Source organism: Rousettus aegyptiacus, unplaced genomic scaffold (assembly GCF_014176215.1).
Source record: "Rousettus aegyptiacus isolate mRouAeg1 unplaced genomic scaffold, mRouAeg1.p scaffold_m13_p_9, whole genome shotgun sequence".
Lineage (NCBI taxonomy): Eukaryota > Metazoa > Chordata > Mammalia > Chiroptera > Pteropodidae > Rousettus > Rousettus aegyptiacus.
In genome coordinates, this window is record NW_023416312.1 from 30,545,750 (window position 1) to 30,572,191 (window position 26,442).

The following is a 26,442-nucleotide window of genomic DNA, read 5'->3' on the forward strand; positions in this document are numbered from 1 at the left end:
AAATTTAAATTTCAATGTCCATAAACAAAGTTTTATCAGAATACAGCCATGCTTTTTAAAAAAACATGTCTATGGCTGCTTTCGCAAAGTTGAGTAGCTTTAATGATACCATATGGCCCGCAAAGCCTAAAATGTGCACTGTCTGGCCCTTGACAGAAAATGTTTGCTGATCCCTGCTTTATAGTTTGCTTGGTGCTCTGTCCTTTACAAAGAACTCTGTTTTACATGGTGCTTTACAGTTTACAAAGGACTAGGAAATATATGGTGTGTTTAGGTTTTAGAAAGTACTTTGCAAAGGGCACCACTGTTTATGAAACACTTTACAATGTATAAAACACTACTGTTTACCAAGCATTCCGAATTTTCAAGGCATTTTATAGTTTACAAATTGTTTTACTGTTTACCAAGGGGCACTGCTGTTTACGAAGTTTTAAAATTTTGAAAGTGTTTTGCTTCAATAACAAAGACTTCCCACTTTAAAGAGCTCCCTTTTTATAATTTTATAAAGCAGTTTGTTGTTCACCAAGCATGTCCTAATATATAAGGTACTTTAAAGTTTACAGAATGCTTTAATATCAGCCAGTGCTCTTTACAAAGTATACTTTACCAAGTGCTTTGGTATTTGCCAAGGACCTGTCAGTTCACAAAATAAAGGTTATTAAGTGCTTTTCCATTCACCAAGAGGGCTCAGTTCATGGAATACTTTATAGTTGAACAAGCGTTTTGTTATTCACTAAGGATGTCTAAGTTCACAAACAGTTTAGAGTTTACTAAGTATTTTGCCATTTGCCAGGGCGTCCCAGTTCACAAGGCACTTTACAGTTCACTAAACATTTTAGTATTCACTGAGGACCTTCTGGGCCATGGGGTGCTTTACAGTTTACAGAGTATTGCTGCTGTGCATGTGTTCCTCCCTCTATGCCCCCAACAATCCCTGGATGCTCCCACCTCAATGATGTGATCCCTTCCATCCTTGCCATGCAGCGCTTCCACTGCGCAGATGTCCAGTCCCCCAAAAATCTCCGAGCACGTATCCACCCACAGCTTGTACCTGCCATGACACAGGGCAAGGAAGCCTATCAGTGCCTTGCCTGGGCAGCCACACTCCCACTGTCACTTCTCCTCCCTGCTGAGTTCAGGCCAGCTACCTGTCAGACATGGCAATCTGCTCAAGCATTGCAGAGCCAGTGTTGGTCTTCCAGTTTCCTGAAACTGATGTCCTCCTGGGGGACAAAAGGAGAGAGGAAAGAGACTTGGGGGGACCTGGCCACACAGGGCAGGGCAGAAAACCGCTACCTGGGCCTCAGTCTCTCCACTCACATATAGGCCTTGTAGTTCTGCCCAATCTTTTGGATGCGCACATCATATTTGGCATCAATGAAGGGCTCGGCAGTGGCATATGTCTTGGTCAGTGCCACGACACTTGCGATGTCCTGGAAGTCATGCTGGTTGTCCACCTTGACCTATGGGAGGGGGATGGGGATCAGGGCCTGGGCAAGGTGGGCCAGCAGTGGGCAGTGGGGATGCCTTGGGTTGGGGCATGCACACAAATGACACAGGTGAGCTGAGTACACAAAAATTCGGTGGACATACCAAGGCATTCACACGCATAATTCTGGGCCTCCTGGTTTTTATATGTATACACAGACAAAGTTGGGTGTATACAACTGTGAATATACTAAAAACTATTGAATTGTTCACCTTAAATGGGTAAGTTGCATAGTATATGAGTTATATCTCAATAAAACTGGGAAAATTGTATATATACAGTATATGGATACAGACACAAAATCAGTTGTACACATGGTATATAGAGAGAAGCACAGACACACTCCAACATACAAATTACAAGTCTGCTTCTACAAACACAGCGAAAAAGTCAGATGGAAAGCATAAAGGACCTCAAGACCCTTGAACATAAAAGATTACATAGTGTGTGTTTTAATGCAGAGGCATGCATATACACAGATGCAATGCTGTATACACTAACAAAATAACAGGACACATAAAAATGGGTCTAACATCTAAGAATGTGAGGGAAAATATACAAATAGATAAAAACACTCCAGGACACACAATTATACAAAATTACTGGAGTACATCGAATATACAGTATACATCTACATACGCATGCACAATGCCAGGAGTATGCACATTTACAAACACAGACACACCCCACCTGGGGACTCACCTTGCCCATCCCAGAATGTGCATGCCCCATCTTCACAACCACAGGATATGTTGTGCTGCTGAGCTGGTAGGGTGGAAAGGCAAAGTATGGTCAGGACAGGAAGGCTAAATGCCAGGGATGGTAGTGGTGCTGAGGGGAGCCCACCCAGCAGGAGCCGCATTAGGAGCCATTTCTCAGAAGAGGTAGGTCAGAGACAGGCAGACTGTAGCTGGAAGTCACACAGCAGCGCCTTCTAGCTCAGAGTCAATCTGGAGCCCTGTATGCCTGTCCCTCCACCCTCCCCAAGTCACAGATTTACCACTTCTGCTTTCCCAGGCAGAGGCATGGGATTAGGGTGGGGGCCTTTTCCGGAAAAGGGAAAGTTTGTTTATACAGTGACTGGATGATAGAGAAGTGAGTGTATTCATGTGTGTGCCTGGAGGTGGTGAGCATGTAGCAACTGGACCCTTCAGCCAGGCCTTGTATATAAGCCTTGTCTACATGCATACACAACCTAGAGACACACACATAAACCCTCAGAACTCAGATCTGCACAACCAAACCCAAAGATGCCCATACATGTTGAGACCCACAAGACAGACCTGCAACCAACACAGGCTCCACAGCACACCTCGTTCTCTGGTTACACAGACACAGCCATTCAGCTAACCTGGTACTGTGTGGGGCAGAGGCCGGCGCTCCTGGCCAGCCTTCTGGGTGAGCAGCTTACACACGGCCCTCCTCCCATCACCCAAATCCACATTACAGTTAGAGGGACACACACATCATGAATGATTACCTATGCAATACAGAGACAACCCTCAAGGCACAGCCAAAGAATGCAGAGGCACATACAAGTCTGACAGGCACGAACAACAGAACTGGGCACATAACACTCACGGACACACACAACACTCCTAGGCATACTCACAACAAACAGAAGGATCCACACCATATTCAGAGGTACACACACTTCTAGGTATTCACAGAACCACTGAAACCCATAACACAGAGACCCACATCACACTTCTGGGCACACAAAAAGTACATCTAAGGACATACACGCAACATGCCTTGCTATACATACAAACGGGCATACACACAACTAGAGATACATCCCTGCCAAACATACAGACAACACTCCTAGGTGTGTGTGTGCACATGTATACACTCATGCTCACACATTCAAGTACAGGAATATCTCAAGTCTCCCCGACTCTGGGCAAGATAGAAGGGACTGAGTTGTGCAACCACCATAGCACAGGATGCATGCAGGGCTATGCCCGCCCTCTGCTATGCAGACAGCTTCTCCACATGGTAGAGAGATGGCATTCCCGGAGGGTGGAGAGGCGGAGGGGGGGCTAGGGCGGTGGCAGTTCCCGACAAGCACAGGAAGCCCGCAAGCTCAGGGTGACCAATTGACCTTCAGGCCTCACCCTCCCTCTGCACTCCCACCTTCCTCATTTCCCAAACGGCTGGCTGTCGTCATTACGGGTCGCTGAGAGGCATCCTGTGGGAATGGCTTACAAGGATCCTCTAAGTGGCATTCCAGGGAAACACTGTGGAGGCAGCGCATGATCTAACACAGGCACACTCACAACTCGGGGGAGCAACACATCCACAATTACATGTGCAACCTAGACCCACTTTACAGATGCAGTAGCACAGCTCCCAGAAGCAACACAAAACACACAGGACTACACAAAACACTCAGGTCCACACATACACGCCACCTAAAGGCACACACACAACTCTCAGAGGCAAGGACAACAGAGAGCTGCGCACAAGCATGCATGCACATACCCAAATTTTCTAGGCTTCTTTTCATAAACCGTCCTTCTGGATCTGGCCCTGATCACAACACTGTGGATATGTGTATGTGTGTGCCTGCACATGTGTGTATGCAGGGAGCTCTGGCACTCTGGGGTCCAATGGAGAGTCCTAGCTTTGAATCTTGGCCTCTCCTCCTTCTAAGGCCACATTGATGGGACCCTAGGCAGGTCACTTAACCTCCGAGCCTCAGTTTCTTGATCTGTACAAAAGGCACAATCAGACCCATGCACTTGGTGTGCTGTGGGGATTTCCAGGTGTTCTCTCTGAACACCCAGCTGGGCCCCATGGCCCCCACCCCCACTCAGCTCCTCGGATGGTCACATACCTGGACACCCCTCCACAAAACCCCACCAGTTTCAAAACCTGCACAATAACCTGGATCCACACAGCCCCTCACATATAGGCAGCTGGCAAAACTCTGTGCTGACTCAGGTTTCAGAGTCACAGAGCTGGCGTCAGAACCAGGGTCAGTGAAGGGCCACAGCAGGACTTTCCCTTCCTTTACTTCTCCCTTTGGTCTCGCCACTGACTTACTCAGTCCCCTGTCTCATTTACTCCCCTTACTTTCACAATCGGCTTTTCTAAATTCCTGGTTTATGTCCCTTCCCCGCCCCAACTTTCTGGTCCCCCTAACAGAGTCATTTCTTCACTCTCATTCCTAGGCAGGCCACTCAATCCTTTGTGTGTCTCAGTTTCCTCATCTGCATAATGAGAATATGAACAGTTTCTAACTCATAGGGATGTTGTGATGAACAGATTAGTTATGTCGGGAAAAATGCTTAGCACAATATTTGGCACACAGGAAGTCTGTACCCTCCAAAAGTGTCGGGTACTATTATTACTATTGGTTTAACATACCTTGGTTAGTCCACATTAGTTAACAAGGAGGCAATCGGGATTGACTGTGATAAAGTACTTACAAAGATTAAAGAACAGTGCTTGATCACCAGTAAGCACTCCATAAGTGCTGGTGGTAGTTTTTGTTGTGGTGGTATTATTCTTGTTGATTGGGCTAACCTGCCTGAGTTAAACCAGTGGGTAATGGAGATCGAATTAGATAATTTGCACAAAAACTTCAGGGTATGGTATACAGTAAGTGCTCAATAAGTGATTGCTATCATCGCTACCATCATTATTATTATTATTGGTCTGTCCTTCTTGAGCTAAAGAAGGATGTTAATCAGCTCTCAGAGCCCTTTCTCAGGACCCCAGGGAACGTTCAGGCAGCATCTGGAAGCTGAAGGGCAAGGATTGCCTCACCCACCGCCCCCTCCCTCAACCAGGGGTATGAGGGAGGATGGGGAAGGGACAGAGCAGGATGGGAGGATATCAGTTTTCTCCTGACTCACTGGCCTCTCACCATTATTTAGCTCCCCCCACCCAATGTCATTAATTCACCAGCACCTTCCCTGCTTGCCAAGCCTGAGTTAAGATCCTGGCATCAGGTGGCGTAGGTTCAAATCCCAGCTATTCCTTGTGATGCTAGGAGAGTTCTTTAATCCCGCTATGCCTCATATTTCCTCATCTGTAAAATGGAAATAATACTGGTACCCAACTCAGAGGCTTATTGTGAGCTTTTAAAAAACTGAATTATAGTTGACATACAATATTATATTAGTTTCAGGTATATGACAGTGATTCAATATTTTTATACATTATGAAATGATCACCATATGTCTGGTTAGCATTTGTCACCATACAAAGTTATTACAATATTATTGACTATATTCCTTGTGCTATACATTGCATCTCCCTGACTTGCTTATTTTATAACTGGAAGTTTATACCTCTTAATCTCCTTCACCTATTTCACCCACTCTCCATCACTCCTTCCCTCTGGCAACCTCCAGTTTGTTCTCTATGAGTCTCTTTCATTTTGTTTGGTTGGTTTCTTAGAGTCCGAATATAAGTGAAATCATGCTATATTTGTCTTTTTCTTTCTGATTTATTTCACTTAGCATAATACCCTCAAGGTCCATCCATGTTACAAAACTTTTTGCTTCAAGTGAAATGAACTATGCCGAGTGCCTGGTACACAGTTGGTGCTATGTAAATGCTGACTTACTTGCCTGTGTTTTCTGAGAGGAGTTAAGAACCAGGCTCTGGCTCCAGGCCACCTGAATTCAAATCCCAGTTCTGCAGTTTATCAACTGTGATCCTGGATAAATCACTTAATCTCTCAGTTACCCCAGATTGTATTACTCCTCCATTCACCTGCTTAATCTCCCTCTACGGCTTCTAATTAGTCTCCTCCCTGCCTCCCCTACCCTTCACCAGAATGTCAGATCTACTAGAAATGTTTGTGTGTGCTTGGCATACAGTAGGTGCACAAGAAATATTCATCGATGGAACGAATTAATTCGAGCTTCAGCCATGGGGAGTTTGGAGACTGTGATTGGATAGACTTGGGAGAGAGCTCTGAAACTTTAGGGAATTGCACTGGGGAAATCCTGCCTCTAAGCCCTCCATTGCAAGTACTGGGGCTGGACTGGGAGGTGGGGGAGGAGGATGGCCAGGGCGAGGCCCAGGGGGAAGGGAAAGGAGGAGGTTGAAGCTCCTTTTCGGCAGCGCTTGGCCCGCCCCTTGGCCTCCACTGATGGTGGGCGGATGAGTAATGCATCCAGGAAGCCTGGAGGCCTGTGGTTTCCGCACTGCTGCCACGCCCGCCCCTTGAGTGGACATTTATCCTCCGCTGCTCAGGCCCTGCTGCCATCACCGCAGACCCAGCGCCTAGAGAGACTACACCAGAGGTAGGTAGGGGCCTGAGCGGCTCCAGGGCCTGGAGCGGGACTGGAGCTTTCTTGCCACCCGGACACCTGGCTGCTTAGCCTAGCCGGGATGGCGGCGGGTACCAGGACCCTGGGCTGGCCAAGGGGAAGACGGGGTGGTGGTGGCTGGAACTGCTTCCCAAATCCAGACACTCCAAACTCCTTAGAACCTCTGACATTCATTCCAACTCTCTCAAACTCATAAGCCCCTAATATCAGATGCCTCCAAGCGGTAAGCGCCCCTAAATTCCCTCATTGCCTCCTGACTTACCCGATCTAAACCTATGAAGTTCCCTAAACTCCCCCAGCCCTCCAGTTTTCCAGTCTCCTGAATCCCCAGCTCCCTAAACCTGGAAACTGTCTATTCCCAAATCCCTCTAGCACCCCCATCCTCTTAAACCCCCAAATTCCCTCAACTCCCTAAACTCCCAACCTCCTCCAAATTCCTCAGCCTCTCTCAACTATTCTACCTCCTCTTTCAATATGCACAACCCCCAAACTGTCAGCTCCCTCAAACTCCTCCAGTTCCCACCCACCAAATTCCTCACTCCCAACTCAACTTTCTGACTTCCCCAGCCCCCCTGAATTCTCAAACTTCCCAGTCCCCTTTCCCTCAAGCACTATAACCCCATAATCCCCCACTAACCCCGTCCCCTAAATCTCTCAAACTTCACAACTCCAAAACTCTCTTGACCCCCTAAACTCCTGTGGGCGCTCATATCCCCCACCTAAAATTCCCAAACTCCACAAACCCTCAAGCCCCAGTACAGTTGCCTAACTCCCCTCCAGGCTGCTGGGGGGCCAGGTGGGCAGGATGGGGTGGCAGGCCTGCTGAAGTCTGAGGATCAGCTGAGCTGGGAACTGCCTAACCCCTCCTCTCTAACTCTGCAGAACCCACCATGACCTCCTTGGCACCTGTGGCCTCTGGCATCCTGTTGTTGGTATGGCTGACAGCCCCCAGCAGGGCCTGTACCTGTGCCCCACCTCACCCCCAGATGGCCTTCTGCAGCTCTGACCTTGGTAAGTGTACCCCATTTGCCCTCACTCTCTGCTTTGTTTACCTTGTTAATCCAGTGGGATTCATGATGGTGCACACCTTTAGAAAGTTCCACTCAGCCTTGCCCTGACTCTGCTTTTGCCACACTGGCATCCTCATGCTTCCTTGATTACTCCAGGCCCAGTACTACCTCAGGGCCTTTACACTGGCTGCTCCGCCTCTGCCTGGTACACCCATCCTCCCAGGTATCCATATGAGTGACTACTTCAAATGTCACCTTCTCAAAATTTTAACCCCTATCCCCTAGTACTCCTGGTCCCCCTTTCACAGCTTTAAAGTTCCCCATCATACTTAATACCTTTTAACATTCCATAGACTTATCTATTTTGCTTGTGTTTAGTCTGTATTTTCTTCACCTAAAACCAGAAGAATACCTGGTGAACAACAAGTGTTCCAAAATATTCGCTGAGTGAATGAACACATAATGAATATATGAAAAGGCTTGAAGCAGTGCCTGGCAAAAAGTAGGAACTCAGTATATAGGTGAATCAATAAACAAATGTGTAAATCTCCTAGTGTGTTGTCTGGCATCCAGGTTGCTATTTAAGTATGTGCTTTGCTAGTATGAATATTATGATCATTTTCTTTTTTATTGGCTCATGTAGTCCATTTGATTCATTTTCCCTCCTCCTTTCCTGCAGTCATCAGGGCCAAGTTCGTGGGGACCCCAGAAGTCAACCAGACCACCTTATACCAGCGTTACGAGATCAAGATGACCAAGGTATCCCACCTGCCCCTTCCTCAGCAGTTCCTAACATCTTCCTCCCTATCGAGAGCGTGAGAGAGTGAGAGAGCGCGAGCCAGCCTGTAGCCATTGGTTGGCGAGGAAGTTAGCTATGATCTCATGATGCTATATGAAGAAGTGGAGTGGGAGGATTATATCAGTAAAACACTCTTCCCTTCATCCATTGGCAGATGTTCAAGGGGTTCAACGCTCTGGGGGATGCCCCTGACATCCGGTTCGTCTATACCCCAGCCATGGAGAGTATCTGTGGATACTTCCACAGGTCCCAGAACCGCAGCGAGGAATTTCTCATCGCTGGTGAGTACCCACCCTCTCACCCTTGGCCACACTCACCTGTCCCTCAGACTCTGCCCAGCAACCAGGCGAGGCTCTGAGGGATGAGTCCTAGTTGAAATGGGGACAGCCCCCATTTCAGACTATCATAAGACCCTTAGCCAGTCTGTGCTCAAGGGATGCCAATCAGGCAATTAGAAGCTGCCTGTTGCCTCACCCCTCCCCCACAGGACGACTGTGGAAGGAGCAGATGCACATCACCACCTGCAGTTTCGTGGCTCCCTGGAATAGTCTGAGCTCTGCTCAACGCCGTGGCTTCACCAAGATCTATGCTGCTGGCTGTGAGGAATGCACAGTGAGTGCCTGGGTCCTGCCCACCACCTGGAGAGCACTCCTTAGACTCTTCCCCAAACCATAGCTTGTTTCTTGCTCTCTGGCTATTCCTTGTCCTTTCGGCCATTCCCAAAATTCTTGGGCTGTCCATGATCTCTCTTGCTGTTTCCCCAAACCTGAGACTGTTCTTCCTGAACATTTTGATTGTACCTTTACCCCATGTCTGATACCTGGGGATTCTCTGTTCCCTGGATTTTCTGGATGCTTTCTGTCTCTCTAACTCTTCCTCATGACTATTCTATAGTTCTTTGTCTGCTACTGACCCCCTGGGATTGTTTCTTGGTTCCTTAGAATGTTCTCCAAGAACCCAAAATGCTGTTTCCCAACTCATTGACTCTTCCCCAGGACATCTGATTGTTGTTTTTCAGCTGTGACTATTCCACGCATGAGGGCAAATTACATTGCCTTTCTGACTATTCCAAGACCGTTCCTTGATGGCCCTGAATGTCTTCTGACCCAGTGAATGTCTCTGAGCCCCACAGCTTCTTCCTTATGCTTAAGTTCCCCACTTGCCAACTCTTCCTTTATACTGCCAGTTGTTTCCTATCCTATGGGACCATTCCTCAGAAGACCTACCTGACTGACCCTGTAACTGCTTCCAACTACCAGGAAACTGATCCTTTTGCTAGATTACTGTCGCCTCACCGAGCCAAATGACTGTTCCCCCAAGGGGAGGGGCTGTTCTTGAGTCTGTGCTCAGGTGGGGTGATACTAGGTCTCTCCAGCAGCTCGATGTTGAAAGCTGAGGAGGGGAAAGTTCTGCTCTGTCAGGGAAGCAGGGGCAGGAAGAGAAGCCCTCAGATGTGCCTCCCTTCCTTCCTCTAGGTGTTTCCCTGTTCATCCATCCCCTGCAAACTTCAGAGTGACGCTCACTGCTTGTGGACAGACCAGCTCCTCACAGGCTCTGACAAGGGCTTCCAGAGCCGCCACCTTGCCTGCCTGCCACGGGAGTCAGGGATGTGCACCTGGCAGTCCCTGCGGCCCCGGATTGCCTGAATCCTGCCTCCAGCAGAAGCCAAAACCTGCACAGTATTCACCCCTTTTCCCACTCCTGTCTATCTTTCTTTAAGACAATGAAATAAAGACACTCAGCAGGCAGCGTCCCTGTATAATGTCGGGGAACAAACTCATGTCACTGATGACCTAGTGGGAGCACCCTGGGACCAATGCTGAGGGGATGAGGGGTGCAAAATGTTGGCTTTTTGTATTTTACATAATTTGAGATATTGCTAATAATTATCTACATTGTCATTAGCGTTGGTGATCTGCAATGTCAGTAATTTAACCTGCATCATCATCCACAGCTTATTGGATAATCTCTCTACTTGATACTTTAAAACATTTTACTAGACTAATTCATAAGTCTTATCTTCATAGTGCTGTCTACTTCATAAATTGCCTACTGCTGAAAAATTACTACCTCATTGACGAATTCCCCTATTCACAAATCCCTCCATTCAACAAGCTTATTGATAAATGCCCTATCAATTGGCTAACAGCTCTCTTTGCCTTGAGCATTGTCCTGATGTCATCCAGTGAGTATGTCTTGCCCCATCTAAATCTGTGGGTATTACTATCCCACCCTTAGGTTTTGTACTGTTAGTCTGACTTGAGTGAAAGGAGAACGCCCCAGGGCTCCTGGACCCCTTCCCCACATAACCCAGCCAGGTACTCTGGAAGAACAGATAGCCCTGTCCCTTACCCACAACCATGGCCCGCAAGAGATTCCTTGGAAGTGGTTGTTTGGAGACTAGGAAAGATGGAAAGAAGGTATAATCTGGAAATCCCCAAGCTCTGCCCTTCTTGCCCTTCTCCCCCTTCTCCTACCTCTCCTCCCTTCACTCCTCTGACTAACTTTGACAGCAGTGGAGTGCAGGTAAGGGGTCAAAATCAGAAGCAACCAGGTATGTCAGCCCCTACCCCCCAAAACACACACCTCTCCCTACACAGCTGACCCCTCACCAAAACTGGGGCTTCTAGACCAGAGCCTTAACATTTCTGGCTCATCTTCCCCCATAAGACCTGAGCGAGAGACCCTCAAAACATGCCTTGCCTTAGGCCTTCCTGCTCCCGCAGCTGATACCAGGCCCTCTGGGTCTTTCCCAGTCCCTTGCTCTTGCCTCTTATACTCCAAATGTCCTGACTCAAGTGAGGCCCCTGGGAGCCAGACATTCAGATTGCTGCAAATGTTCAACGGGACACTCAAGTGATCCATTGACTTGAATCTGCTTGAAAAAAAGGCTCTAAAATATCTTCTTTGGTGAAGAAAAGGACCCCCAAATTCCCTCCCATCAGACTACCCATTGCTCCTGCCAATAAAAACTCCTTTAGGGCACTCTGGTTCACCAAGCATGGCCCTTGGATCCTCTGTGGCCTGGTCTTTTTGCATTCCTGGAGATTCCCTCGGGGCCCAAGTTATGTCCTGGATGGAGATAGGTGGACTTTGAGCACCCAATGCTTATCTGCCTACACAGAGGACACCCCTGCAGCAATTTCTACAACACTTACACCTTGGTTATGCCCTGGGTGGATCTGAACACCATCCATCAAAAGGGGTAAATGGCAGCTTTCACTGATGGATATAACTGTAAGAGAAGGGCCTGGGCCCTCGAGGCCATGGCACTATTGCCTCAACTGCCTATAAGAATTTGGCAGCTCCTGACAGTTCACCAAACTCTAGTACTAACAGCTGTCTGAACTCTTATGCTGTTCCCTGTCCTCAGCACCAGTTCCCTGATCCCTCAGCTATATTAACCCCTGGGAGGAAGGAGACATAGAATGTGGCAGTGAAAGAATGGAGCCCAGAGTGGAGGCCATTCTGCCAACCTGTCCACCTAGATCAAGGCACATCAATGCTTCATGGACAGGGTTATTCTACTGCAACCCTTTTCAAGGAGTCCAAAGCAGCATACAAGGCCACCGCCCCCAGACCCTGGCAGGAGTTCTTGGCAAGATATCTGTAATCCTGGGGTCATTATATCTCTCTACTACTCTTCTAGAAAATCCACTAAAGTGAGCAAAGTGAGTTATACCCACCCCAGCATTTTGTGTGTCTTTGTGCAAATCTCTGCTTGGGAGAGACTCTGATGGCTGAGAAGAAGTATGTGGGGGTGACAGCCTTGTGAAGTGTGCAGCATGGGGGCCAGCTCAGTAGGTAGTCTGGGGGACAGCCCTTCCATAACTGAAGACTTAAAACTGGCCTCACGAGTCTCGCCATAATCCTTCTGAGGCCTATGCTAGGGTTAGAGGATGATCCATGGGTATATTATCCCCTTGAGTATTTTTTTCACATCAAAACACATGAAACTCTCATAGCAATAACTTCATATGCAATATTACTAATAGTGATTTAATTTCTAGACAAATAGCGTAGTGTAATAATTAAGAGCATGAACACTGGATGGAGCCAGGTCACTTGCATTCAGATCCTGCCCCTTCATGTATTAGCTCTGTGTCCTTGGGGAAATCACATTACTTCTTTGTGTCTCAGTTTCCACATCTGTAAAGTAGGAATTAAAAAATGCCTAACTCATAGGCATAAATGTGAGCATTAAATGAGGTCATACATGTAAAGTGCCTGAAACAGTGGTAGCCACATAGCACTTATGAGTATTAGTTATTATTAGTCATATGATTAATATAATTTAATATATAACATTAGTAGTGGTAATTCTTATCAGTAATGATTATTTTCAATGTTTCAAATAATGTTTAATAATTATCAAGAATGATAATTTACAATATTGGAAATAATATATCAGTAGTAATAATTTAACACACCCTGGAAACCTTAGTTTAACTTGAGATCCTTATAACTTCTCTCAGACATGTTACAAATATTTAATATATTCATTTGTTGTTTTTCTTATTACTATGACATTTGTACATTGCTTCCCAGTGTGCAAATCCTCTTACTGAATAATACCAACATTTTCAAAGACTTCTGAGGTCAACCCCTCCACCCAGAGGTAACATTCCCCACTATACAGTTTTCACTGTGGACAATTCACCACATTTATAAATCTCTGTCACCAAGACTACAGGTGACAAATCTCTAAGCCTTTGGTAAATCTTTCCTTTGAAAAGTCCCCTCTCCTCACCGTACAAATCCCTTGTTTCACAAATACCCCCACTAACAAATACCTCTGTTGAGCTATCTCCATATTCATAAATATCCCACTGACATACCCTCATTAATGGTCCCCGTTAACAAATCTCCCCATTCACAAATACCCAGCAGCAATCTATCACGCACTGATAGAACCCAGTAACAAATATCTCTCTTCATAATTATCCATCTATTGGCATATCCTCTAGTGGCCACTCAGTTGACAAATTTCTCTATTCATAAATAACTTTCTATGACATAATTCCCATTGACAACTTCTATCAACAATTTGCCCATTCATATATCTTGATCCACTGGCATATCTCCCCATTCATACATACCCATCAAATCTTCCCATTCAAAAATACTCACCACTGCTATCTATCTCACTAATAAACTTGTTTGAAATTCTTTCCATTCATAACCTCCCCCCATCCTTTTGCTTCTATTGATCAAACCCCATTGATACATTCCCCTGTCCTTAGATATCTCCAGTTGGAAAATCTCCCTGCTGGAACAGCTCTCAATATATTGCCCCATATGTCAAACTCCACCTCCCCAATGACAGATAAAGAGATAGATTTCTATAAGATGACCAGCCCTTTCTTTTTATCAATAGCGACTAACACCTACAGTTAATTATCCAGCCCTGGATACCTCCTATGCCAGTAGTGGTGTAATCTGAGGACCAACCCCAATTACACTGTAGAGCCCTCACCAAAGGAAATGATTAGGGCACAAATTCTCTGTAGATGTGGGGGTGAAGGTAGAGCTTTAAAAAGATCAGTTGAAAGTATTCATAAGACTCTGTTAGAACCCCAGACACACTCCCCAACTATCAATTCCTACTCCAGTTGAAGGCTGAAGGTTTAATCTCTTGAAAGAGTAAAACAGAAGGTTCATGTGAGCAGGAATACCTAGGTTGCACCTCCCTGTTGTTGACTGTTTATCCCCCACTGAGCTTGGGCCTCCTGCTGAACCTTCATGGAGAGCTATAGTTCTGACAGAATGAGGTGGAGCCATTGGTACCAGAGGCCCAGATTCAGTGTCTTTTCCCCCTACCACGCCATGGGGACCTCCTACTGACCCTGGGCCCCTGGAAAGCAGTAGTGTTAGACAGATGCTTCCTGAAGCCTCTCTTGTTTGGGAACAAGCTGGCATGAGGAAAGGTCATATTTCAACTCTTTCCCACTCTTATATCCCTCAGGCCTCTGCCATGAATCCCACATTCCTGCTGATCCTTGCTTTGCTCCTGGCTCTGTCTATGACCACCCTTAGGTAGGCCTTCGGGTACTAACAACCACACCCCCATACTGTTTGTTGTAACTCAGACATGGGTAAGTCTGGGCAGACCTCAGAGGGGCCTCCAATAAAGGGGCTCTCAGTGAGGTCCTACAAGGGTAAATAAAGTCCACTGAAATGGTAACAGCTTGGTGGGGAGGTGCTCTGCAAAGTTTTTTTTTAGGAGTCTTGGGGATGAAGAAAATTTTGAATGCCTGAATACCAAAGGGTCCCTTGACACATATTTCCCACCCCTAGTCTTCATGGCTTAATTCCTGGGGCTCATCCTCCTCACTGAGATCATGAGGCATTATGAATTCAAATCACCAGGGTACCCTGCCCACCTCTTCCCCTGACCCTGCTCTGGCTGAGAGAATGAGGTGGGTCTCTGAGATCTAAAGGCTACTGATGTGATACTCAGACCCCAGCCCTTCAGCCCATAAATACTCTTCAGTATCAGTGTCCTTTTCTTTTTCTTCATTCATAGACAATCAAGGTTCCCAGAGGAGTCTTGAAACTAGTTAATGAAAGTACCAGACTATAAAGAACAATGTGGTTTTATCTACATGCTCATCAAGAACAGCTGTGGTGACTTTATGAGGAGAGATTCCCCTTTAGGAATTCCTCATCATGGGTCAGCCAGCCTGTCTCCACCTTGCATGAATTCCTTATCTTCAGGCCTCCCTCTGTCCCAGCCTTGGAACAAAGTGTCCCCTCCCTGGGGCATTCTCCCACAAGGCGTCACCCAACCCAAGATACTGTGTTTTCCAATTTCAGGCAACCACAGCACATTCTGTCCCTGACCCCTAGTGTCTTGAATCTTTTGGACTGACCACTTGGGAGGGTCATAGTCTGTCCTAGCCAAGGGACATCTGGTCACACTTTAGCAATCATCAGGGGATGGCATTTGTCCTTTCTAGGCTCCTTGAAGGATGGAAACTTGCACTTCAGGGAATGAGTGGTGTATCTTTGGAAGTGGCTCAGGGAGAAACATATTAGGGAGGCTTCCTGAATATGTACAAGAAAGAATGCCACTGGGCCTTGAGTGTGCCCTTCAGGTATGTCTGCAGCCACAGCACCAGTTCTCTCCCATTTTTTCTGCTCCACACTCCTGTTTGCCAGTCTCTATTTCCTTTCCTTGTCTCCTGCTCCTTCGCCCTGCCCTCTGCTCCAGCTCTATGTTCCATATCGCTTTCCCTCCTCCTGATCCCTATCCTTGTTCTCTTTCTTCCATGCTCCCCACTCACCATTTGCTATTTTTGTTCATTGTTCCCTGATCCCTCTGCCTATATTTAGACCCTGCTGCCCTTTTCTTCTAGGAGCAGAAACTATGAGGAGAAGAGCGTGGAATGGTGCTCTGCCCAACTACTAGGTGCTTCCCTGACACGCCTGCAAAGCCACATACCTGAATCCCAATCTTGCAGTGTCCATGGTGGGACATTTGCTTGGCTGAGCACTGGCAAGAAGAACATGAAACCATCAACTTGGTTGCCTTCCTTGGCGATTTTTTAAATCTTCAGATACAACAGCCTCCTGCCTTAGATGCAGACTTCTACTCAACCACGGTGAGTTGGGGACTCTCCACCTTCTTGAAACTTCTAAACCTCCAATCTCCCAAAGACTATCAACTTCTAACTGTGATGGGGATCCATCTGGTCATGTTGTTTATTGACCAGATAAACAGGTGACAGGAGTGTGTTTGCTTTGTGAAAATTCAATGAACTATACACTTATGATATGTTCCCTTTTTTGGGCTGATTATATTTCAATGAAATTAGCTCATCAAAAGAAAACACTTCACCCTATGACATATCTCCCTGCTCCTTCCTTCACTTCCTCACTCCCTCCTGACCTCTCTCTTTCACACATCTCTGACCCTGTTGATTCTTATCCCAAAGCACCCTCTTTTTCCTCACTGCATAAGGAGCATGAATCCTGAGCCCAGAGAAAAGATTGAATTCAGAGAGACCTTGGGATTGGACTCCACCTGTAGCATTATAAACCCTCTTTAAATATTTGTTGAGCCATAAATCACCTGGAGTGTAGGTAGCAAGGGAGGTGAAGTTCCTATTCCCATAACACCCCCTACACCTAGGTTTATATGACCAGGTTGATGTAGGCAGATCACCTAGAAAAATGGGGGCAGAGAAGTCAAACTGTGTTTAACAGGGTCCTCCCATGAGCCCCACCCTTGACAGGTGACTACTTAGACACACTGAGCTGAGCAGCTCTGAAGATTCCTAGTGGTCTGCAACCTGTATAGGAGTATGTGTGGTAGTGAAGCCAGAGTCCCGATATGTGCCTCCTACCACATGATGGAGGCTAGGAATCGTCCCACCAGAGCATCGAAGTAGAGAATGGGGAAAAACTACTTCTGCAAATCCAGGCCCAGTTTTTGATCCTCTGTGCTGCACAGTAGGATGGGGAACAAAAGAAGAAATGGGGGTAGCAAGCTGGTTTGTGGGAAGTCTAATGCCTCTGCCACCACCTGCCACCATTACCCACCATTAACTCTGGCTTCTTCCTAGCCTATGAAGTCCTGTTCTTTCTGTTTCTGACAAAAAATATTCTCTACATGGCTACAGAACAGCCAGAAGATGTGACTGCCTTACTAGATATCAGTAATTAATGAGAAAATATAGTTATTAAAATAGTACTGCATTGGTACAGGTATAGAAAAAGTGACTGGTGGACTAGAACAGAGAGTACAGAACCTGCCCCACACATATATGAGATTTCAGTATACAACAAATGTGGCATACCAAATCAGTGGAGAATAAACAGTTACCTCTAAGGAAAAAGATGAAACTGGATCCCTACCTACCTCACACTGTATATGAAAGTGAATGTCAGTGAACACATGTAATAATGATGTTTGTAAGGGTGTTACTTGTTTGCTATATTGAGAATAGTGTTACATTAATGAATGGATGTGATGCCCATTCTGTAATGTATATAGAGAAGTGTTAAAGAAGAGTGTTTTAAAAAAGAACATCAATTTCAGACAGATGAAGAATTTAAATGTCAAAAACAAAGCTTGCTGCTTTTATAATCTGCTAAATTTCCATACAGACCTTTAATTTTTTTCCGTTAGACTGTCAGTTTGTCTATTCATGTGTCAGCATCGTACTGTTTAAATTAGAAAAGCTTCATAAAATGTTTGCTGGCAGAGGCATTAGACTCCCTGTAGCCTAGTACAGCTAGTCCTACCCACCAGTCAAGCTTTTCTTTTTCAGGGTTTTCCTGGATGTTATTGCATGTTTGCTTTTACATATGAACTTTACTATCAATTTGTCCAGCTGTAGATAAAAGCTTGTAGGTGTATTTTGGGAAGTCACATTAAATTTATAAATTGAATAAAGACCTGAGAAGGGAAACTGACATTTTTGTGATGTTAATTCATTCTATCCAAGAACAAGGAATGACTTTCTACTTGTGTAATTCTATCTTTGTATCTTCCAGGAGTGTTTTAAGCTTCTACCAATTTAAGGTTGCATACCCCTTTTGACATTATCCTGAAGAATATTATCGTTTTTCTTTTGTTATCATATATGGGGTTGTTCCATTATACATTCTATCTGGTTATTTGTGTATATGAAAACTACAGATTTCTCTATGTTGGTTTTATATTCTGCTATGCTACTGAATTCTTTAGCTGTTTGAAATACCTTCATTATTAGTTCTCTAGGGGCTTTCCAGGTGTGCTATCATATCATCTGTAAATAGAGATATTTTTATGTCATTACCCATTCTTACCCCTATAATTGCTTTCCCTAATCTAATTGCATTGATCTAACAACTTAAGTACAATACTGAAAAGAACTACAGACAGCGGGCACCTTACCTTATCCTTTTTTTCTAAGTTTATTGGGTTAACATAGTTTAATACAATTATATATTTTCAGGTATACATTATAAGTTGACATCTTATATTCTACTGTGTATTTACCACCCAACATCCAATTTCCTTCAGCTACCATATATTTGATCCCCTTTACTAAAATTCACACTCACCCTACTCCCGTATATTCGACCCCCCTTTACCCATCTACCTCCCTCCTCCTCTGCCACCCCATACCCTCTGGTAACCATTAGACTATAGTCCATGTCCATGAGTCTCTCTTTGTTCGTCCTGTTCATTTGTTACTTTTAGGTTTATATCCCACACGTAAGTGATGTCATATGAATTTCAACTTTTTCTGTCTGGCTTATTTCGCTTAGCATGACTATCACGAGGCCCATCCATGTTGTCGCAAATGGCAGTATTTCATCTCTTCTTATGGTTGAGTAATATTCCATTGTATATATGTACCACTGCTTCTTTAGCCATCATCTATCGTAGGACACTTCGGTTGCTTCCATGTCCTGGCCACTGTGAATAATGTTGCTATGAACATCGGTGTGCAAATATCTTTTCGATAAGTGCTTCCAAGTCTTTGGGGTAAATATCCATCCAGTAGAGGGATTGCTGGATCACATGATAGATCAATTTTTAGTTTATTGAGGAACCTCCAAACTTTTCCATAGTGGTGGTACCAATTTGCATTCCCACCAGCAGTGTATGAGGGTTCCTTTCTCTCCACATCCTCTCCAGCATTTTTTTTACTAGTCCTGTTGATTATAGCTATTCTAACAGGTGTGAGATGGTATGTCATCGTGTTTTCGATTTGCATTTCCCTAATAGCTAGCAATGTTGAGCATATTTTCAAATATATGTTGGCCATTTGTATATCCTCTAGGGAGAAGTGTCTGCTCAGGTCCTCTGCCCATTTCTTGATTGGGTTATTTGTTTTTTTGTTGTTATTGAGTCGTATGAGTTCTTTGACTATTTTGGATATTAGCCCCTTATCGGAGGCGTTGATTGCAAATATAGTTTCCCATTCGGATGGTTGTCCCTTTACCTTGTTGATGATTTCTTTTGCTTCGCAGAAGCTTTTTAGTTTGATGGAGTCCCATTCATTACTTTTAGGTTTTACTTCCCTTGCTTTTGAGGTCAAATTCATAAAATCTTCTTTAAGTCCAAGGTCCTTGAGTTTAGTTCCTATGTTTTCTTCTATGTGTTTTATTGTTTTAGGTCTTCTATTTAGGTCCTTAATCCATTTTGAGTTCATTTTGATTTGTGGTGATAGAAAGCAGTCTAGTTCCATTCTTTTGCAGGTGGCTTTCCATTTTTCCCAGCACCATTTATTGAAGAGGCTTTCCGTTCTCCACTGTATGCTTTTGGCTCTTTTATTGAAAATTATTTGTCGATATAAGTATGGGTTTACTTCTAGACTCTCGATTCTGTTCCACTGGTCCGTGTGTCTGTTTTGCTGCCAATACCATGCCTTTTTTATTTATACCTACTGCACCCAGTCTTCCTAGATGGTCTCTTATCCAAGTACTAACCAGGCCGACCCTGCTTAGTTTCCGAGATAAAACGGGATCGGACGTGTTTAGGGTGGCATGGCCGTAGACACCATGCCATTTTGATGTATAATTTAGTATAATTTGAAGTCCGGCAGAGTGATCCCTCCGGCCTCATTCTTTGTTTTTCTCAGGATGGCTTTGGCAATTCAGGGTCTTTTGTATTTTCATACAAATCTGATGATTTTTTTGTTCTATTTCTTTAAAATTGCCGATGAGATTTTGATAGGGATTGCATTAAATCTGTATAATGCTTTAGGTAATAAGGTCAGTTTAGCTATGTTGATTCCTCCAATCCAAGAACACGGAATATCTCTCCATTTCTTTGTATCTTCTTTGATTTCTTTTAATAAGGAAGGTCATGTAGTTTTCATTATATAGGTCCTTCGCATGTTTCGTTAGATTTATTCCTAAGTATTGTCTTCTTTTTTGTTGCAATTGCAAAAGGAATTATCTTTTCCACTTCTTTTTCTGACACTTTGTTATTAGAGTATAGGAACGCTATGGAGTTTTGAACGTTGATCTTGTATCCAGGAACTTTGCTGTATTTGCTTATCATTTCTAGTAGGGTTCTTGTGGAGTCTTTAGGGTTTTCTATATAGAGAATCATGTCATCCGCAAATAGTGACAGTTTGACTTCTTTGTTTCCAATTTGGATGCCTTTTATATCTTTCTCTTGTCCGATTGCACTCGCTAGGCCCTCCAATGCTATATTGAATAACGGTGGTGATAGTGGACAGCCTTGCCTTGTTCCTGATCTTAGAGGGAAGGATTTTAGTTCTTTTTCATTAAGTATAATGTTGGCTGAGGGTTTGTCATCGATGGCCTTTATTATGGTAAGGTACTTTCCTTCTATACCAGTTTTGTTAAGTGTTTTGATCATAAATGGATGAGGTACCTCGCCGAAGGCTTTTTCTGCATCTGTTGATATGATCATATGAATCTTATTTTTTAATTTGTTTATGCGGTGTATCACTTTAGTTGATTTGTGTATGTTGAACCATCCCTGTGCCTCTGGGATGAAGTTCACTTGATCGTGGTGTATAATCTTTTTAATGTGTTGCTGTATTCAGTTCGCTAGTGTCTTATTTAGGATTTTTGCATCTGCGTTCATGAGGGACATTGGTCTGTAGTTTTCTTTGTGTGTGTGTGTTATCTTTACCAGGTTTTGGTATCAGAGTAATATTGGCCTCATAAAATGAGTTGGAAAGTCTTGCCTCCTCTTCGATTTTCTGGAAGAGTTTGAGGAGAATCGGTATTCAATCTTCTTTGGATGTTTGGTAGAATTCACTGGTGAAGCCATCTGGTCCTGGACTTTGACTTTTTCATAGGTTTTTGATGATTGTTTCAATTTCCATACTGCTGATTGGTCATTTAGATTTCCCAGTTCTTGATTCAGTCTATGAAGGTTGTATTTCTCTAAGTACCGGTCCATTTTGTCTAGGTTATTAAATTTGGTGTTATATACTTTTTCATAGTATTCTTGTATGATCCTTTGTATTTCTGGGATATCAGTCATAATTTCCCCTCTTTCATCCCTTATTTTTTTTTATTTGTGTCCTTTCTCTTTTTTCTTTAGTGACTTTAGCCAGGAGTTTGTCAATTTTATTAACCTTCTCAAAGAACCAGCTCTTCGTTGAATTTATTTTTAACATTGTTTTGTTTTGTTTTGTATTCAATTTCAATTATTTCTGCTCTAATTTTGATTATTCCTTTCCTTCTGCTGACTTTAGGCTTCATTTGCTCTTCCTGTTCTAGTTTTTAAGATGAAAAACTTAGGTTGTTTCTTTGGGCTTGTTTTTTTGTTTGTTTGTTTGTTTGTTTTTTGAGATAGGCCTGAATGATATGAACTTTCCTCTTATGACTGCTTTGGCCGTGTCCCAAAAGTTTGGATATGTTTTGCTATCACTATTATTCGTTTCTATGTATCTCTTGATCTCTCTTTTTATTTCTTCTTTGACACAGTTATTCTTCAGTGGCATGTCGTTTAATCTGCATGTATTTGTATTTCTGCCTGATTTCTTTTTGCAGTTGATCTCAAGTTTCAAAGCATTATGATCAGGGAATATGGTTGGGATGATTTCAACCCTCTTATATTTGTTCATGTTATCTCTATGTATGTGGTCAATCCTTGAGAATGTTCCACGTGCACTACAGAAGAATGTATAAGCAGCTGTTTTGGGATGGAAGACTCTGTAAATGTCAGTTATGTCCAGTTGGTCTAATGTGTCATTTAAGGATGCATTTCCTTACTGATTTTCTGTTTGTATGATCTGTCCATATCTTATAGTGGAGTAGTTAGGTCCCCTACTATGATAGTGTTTTGGTCTGTTTCTCTCTTTGGTTCTGCTAGTAATTGCTTTACATATTTCGGGGTTCCCTGGTTGGGAGCATGGATATTAATAAGCGTTACGTCTTCTTGGTGCATGGTTCCCTTTATCATTTTGAAGTGTCCCTCAGTATCGTTGTTTACCTTTTTTCATTCGAAGTCTATTTTGTCTGATATTAGTACCGCTACTCCCGCTTTTCTCTGAATACCATTTGCTTGAAATATCATTTTCCACCCTTTCACTTTGAGTCTATATTTGTCTTTGGAGCTGAGATGTGTCTCCTGGAGGCAGCATGTGGTAGGGTTTTGATGTTTGATCCATTCTACAACTCCGTGCCTTTTTATTGGGGGGGGGTCAGTCCTTTTACATCTAGGATGATTATTGAAATATGAGGTCTTCTTATAGCCATTTTATCTTTTGCTTTCTGGTAGCTCGGTGTTTCCATTGCTTGCTTGTCCTTGCATTTCTGTTTTCTTTATTTTGGTTGGCTTTTGTGGACTTTGCCTCTGGTCCTTCTTGTTTTATGTTATATACTTCAGTTCTGAATTTGGTGTGTGGTTACCATTACGAATATGTAAAGGATAATTATATATATTTTCTTCTGCATGTGCCTTATCTCCATTCCCCTTTGCGAATTTGAATCTTTGAATCCTTCATTTTTCAGTCATTGTTATCTCAATTTGTCCCTATGTATGCTGAACGTTCATTACTATCTTGTTATAACAATTCTCTTATTATTATTTAAGCTCATAATGCCCTGTTCTCAGTGGATTGCACTCCTCTGCTTCTATTTGCCAGATAGTCACTTTACCTCTAATTGTGTATTCTTTTGTTTGTCATTTTGCTTTAGGTGAGCTGGCTCCTTTCAGTATTTCCTGTAGTGCTGGCCTCGTAGTGGAGAATTCCCTCAAATTTTGCATGTCTAGACCGGTCTTAATTTCTCCTTCATATCTAAAGGAGAGTTTAGCTGGATACGTTATTCTAGGCTGGTAATTCTTTCACTTAATAGTTTAAATATATGATTCCGTTCCTTTATGGCTTGTAAGGTCTACTCTGAGAAGTCCGAGGATAATCTAATGGGTTTTCCTTTATAAGTTACCATTTTCTTCTCCCTGGCTGCCCTGAGAATTCTGCCTTTGTTGTTGATTTTTGATAATTTTAATGCAATGTGTCTTGGTGAAGGCCTTTTTGGGTTGAGATAATTGGGTATTCTGTTGATTTCTTGAATTCCGAGCTCTAGCTCATTCCTTAGATTTGGGAAATTCTTGTCCACTATTTGTCTGAAAATGCTTTCTAGTCCTTGTTCCTTTTCCTCCCCTTTGAGAATGTCCATTATTCTTATGTTTCCCCTCCTGATGCTATCGACTAGTTCTTGAACTTCTCTTTCACTATTTTTCATTCTTCGGTTTCTCTCTTCTTCCTTCTGATTGATTTCTAGGTTTCTGTCTTCGATATCACTGATCCTTTTCTCCATTTGGTCGACTCAATATCCCAAGCTTGCTATTTCATTTTTCAACTCTTGCAGTGTGCTTTTTCTTTTCTTTTCTTTTCTTTTCTTTTCTTTTCTTTTCTTTTCTTTTTATCTCTTGAAGATCTATTCTGTTCTTTTTGAGGGTTTGAATCTCTTTGCTCCGCTCATCTAGGTGTTTTTGTTATTCTTTGTTTTGTGTGATGTTTCTGAACTAATTTCATTAAGTGTCATTCTTTGTCACATTTTGCCACTAAAGTGTCTGCACCATTAGCTTCATGGTCAGCTAATGATTAGACAGATATTTCTTCAAAAACCTAGAACTAGTACATCTAAGACTTTGCTGATGGGCTCTGTGTGTATGTTGTTGCATGCCTTCAATGCTCAGGCAGGCTATTTACAACTTTGTCTTAGCCTTTACTTCTTCCTTGAGCAGAACTTCCATGTTAGCCGGAGATCTTGGGCATGCACACAGCTTTATGCTCATTTGTGGCTTTCTAGATTTCTAGGGATATGTTGGAGCTTTTCAAAGCCTCCTATGGAGATCTAATTACCCAACTTTTCCTGTTAGGTTTTCATTTTTATTTTTATTTTATTTCATTTTTTGGTCAGCTTGTTCTTTGTTCTAGTTGTAATCTCTATTTTATCTCTATTCTATGCACCTGCTGTGTTAAGTCACATATTTCTATGTCTGTATGCTTATTTTCTGGAGATTTTTCTCTTTCTTTCTGAGATGCCTTGTCACCTTGGTTTTTCATGGTGTTTAATGTACTATTTCACCACTGGGCATTAATGGAAGTGTATTCAGTTGTTTTTCCAGAACAAAGATTTATTATATAAAGGTCTCTCTTTAGCCTACTGCAAAGAAGGTGCTTTTCTTTTTGTTTCCAGTAGGTGGCGTCTAAGCCTTGGATTCTTGCTTTATATAAAGTATTAATAATATCTTTTTATTTTTATGTAGATATTTAATCATGCTCACTATCCTCAGTTTGAAACTCTGTCACTGTCAGTGACAGTCTCGGCAGCGTTTGCTCAGATTCCCCTTGGTTCCATGGTGATCATTCTCGTAGAATATGGGGCAAAGGGCTCTCTGGGTTGGCATTTGGGGGGTCTGGCTCAGCCTTAGTTTTGCAACTGCATCCAGTAAAAGTCAACTGTTGTTTCTCTGCCATCCCGCTTCTTTGCTTTCTGCCCTGATGCCTGGGTCCTGCCGCCGGCTGTGTGGAACTGACAACTCTCCCAGGCAGGGCTGTTTAGTGAACTCACCTCACCTTCTCTTCTTCCCCTCCTCCTATAGGGAGCCCCAGTGGCTGCCAGAAACAGCTTCTTTATTTCTCCTAGTCCACTGCCTGACACCACGGGTTCTGACTTGTGGTAGCTCTTACGTGTAGATCTCATGCTCAGATGTGTTGGTGTGCAGTTTGGGTGTTTTTTGTTGAATTTCATTTTTATTTATTTATTTATTTATTTATTTATTTATTTATTTATGACTATATAGGTTACCCCAATAAACTTAATAAAATAAATATATATAATTATATATAAATATATATAAAATAAATATAGTTATATAGTTAATACAATAGTTAATACAATTACATAATTTTCAGGTGTACATTATAATTTGACATGTATCTATTCTAGTGTGTGTTTGCCGCCCAAAGTCCAGTTTCATTCAGCTACCATTATTTGATCCCCTTTATCCACTTCACCCTCCTCATTTCCCCTTTTTTTGTTGAGTTTTAGATGTTCAGCTTATTGTTATTTCAAGAGGAGTGATCTGGGGACATCTCTCACTCTGACATATTTCCAAAAACATTTTCCCTTATTCTTGATCTTAGTAGAAATGCCTTCAATGTTGTCCCATTAAGTTAATGATAAATTTAGGATTGAGTTATACACAGTTTATCATGTTAAGAGGGTATCAGCTGATTTCTATTTTTAAATGATTTTTATCAGATTAGGAGTTGAATTCTGTCAAAGAATTTTTAAATATCTATGTAAATGATCATATGGTTTTCTACTTATATCTATTAATGTTTATTATATTAATAAATTATCTGTAACAAACCATCCTTGCATTCCCGGAAGTAAACTCACTTGGTCATGCTACGTTATTTTCTTAATGTAGTTGTGCATTCATAAGCTAATATTTTATTTAGAATTTTTGTACTGATATTCATGAGTGAAATTGTCTATGCTTTTTCCTTTTTGTGCTATCAATGTAATAATTGCTTTAGAAAGACTGTGGATATTTCTCCTCATTTTCTGTTCTCTGGAACAATTTATATGGCATTAAGATTAACTGTTCTTTCTCTAACAGTTTCATAGAATTCCCCATCTGGGCTTGATGCTTTTTAATGGGGTAGTTCCTTAATAAATTTATTTATTTTATGGAAATTGGTCTGTTAAGATCTAATTGGGTCAATTTTTTGTTAACTGCATTTCCCTAGAAGATTGTCTATTTTAGCTAGGCTTTAAATTTTATCTATATATGCCTTTTTCAATTTCGACTTCTGGAATCATGCTAATGTCTTACATTTAATAATATAAGGTTAAATTAGCACAGATAGGGACAAAATTTAAATGTAATACAAAGAGAAACAAACT

General features: G+C 42.9%; 2 protein-coding genes across 5 annotated transcripts in view; one reads left to right on the plus strand and one right to left on the minus strand.

Annotated features, from left to right (window-relative positions):
- The window catches only part of SYN1 (synapsin I), a 58,106-nt gene that overhangs the window by 3,708 nt on the left and 27,956 nt on the right, over positions 1–26,442 (minus strand). For 2 of the 4 annotated variants that reach the window (XM_016141809.2, XM_016141811.1), the window contains exons 6-10: positions 16,034–16,084; positions 2,192–2,254; positions 1,321–1,463; positions 1,149–1,223; positions 949–1,051 (exon numbers count right to left, since the gene is read on the minus strand). In XM_016141809.2, the coding sequence (XP_015997295.1) occupies positions 949–1,051; positions 1,149–1,223; positions 1,321–1,463; positions 2,192–2,254; positions 16,034–16,084 (435 nt within the window). The remainder of the gene's footprint in view (positions 1–948; positions 1,052–1,148; positions 1,224–1,320; positions 1,464–2,191; positions 2,255–16,033; positions 16,085–26,442) is intronic. The other 2 variants (XM_016141810.2, XM_016141812.1) reach the window with 1 other exon arrangement.
- TIMP1 (TIMP metallopeptidase inhibitor 1) lies at positions 6,597–10,494 on the plus strand. The gene is made up of 6 exons (XM_016141824.2): positions 6,597–6,753; positions 7,663–7,791; positions 8,470–8,549; positions 8,744–8,870; positions 9,077–9,201; positions 10,065–10,494. Exons 2-6 carry the CDS (start codon positions 7,671–7,673, stop codon positions 10,233–10,235), a joined length of 624 nt encoding a protein of 207 aa, XP_015997310.1. The 5' UTR covers positions 6,597–6,753; positions 7,663–7,670; the 3' UTR covers positions 10,236–10,494.

Coding starts and splice junctions, on each gene's coding strand:
- TIMP1 (XM_016141824.2), top strand. CDS start 7,671: ATGACCTCCTTGGCACCTGTGGCCTCTGGCATCCTGTTGTTGGTATGG. Junction 8,550..8,743: donor ACGAGATCAAGATGACCAAG/GTATCCCACCTG, acceptor ATCCATTGGCAG/ATGTTCAAGGGGTTCAACGC. Junction 9,202..10,064: donor CTGGCTGTGAGGAATGCACA/GTGAGTGCCTGG, acceptor TCCTTCCTCTAG/GTGTTTCCCTGTTCATCCAT.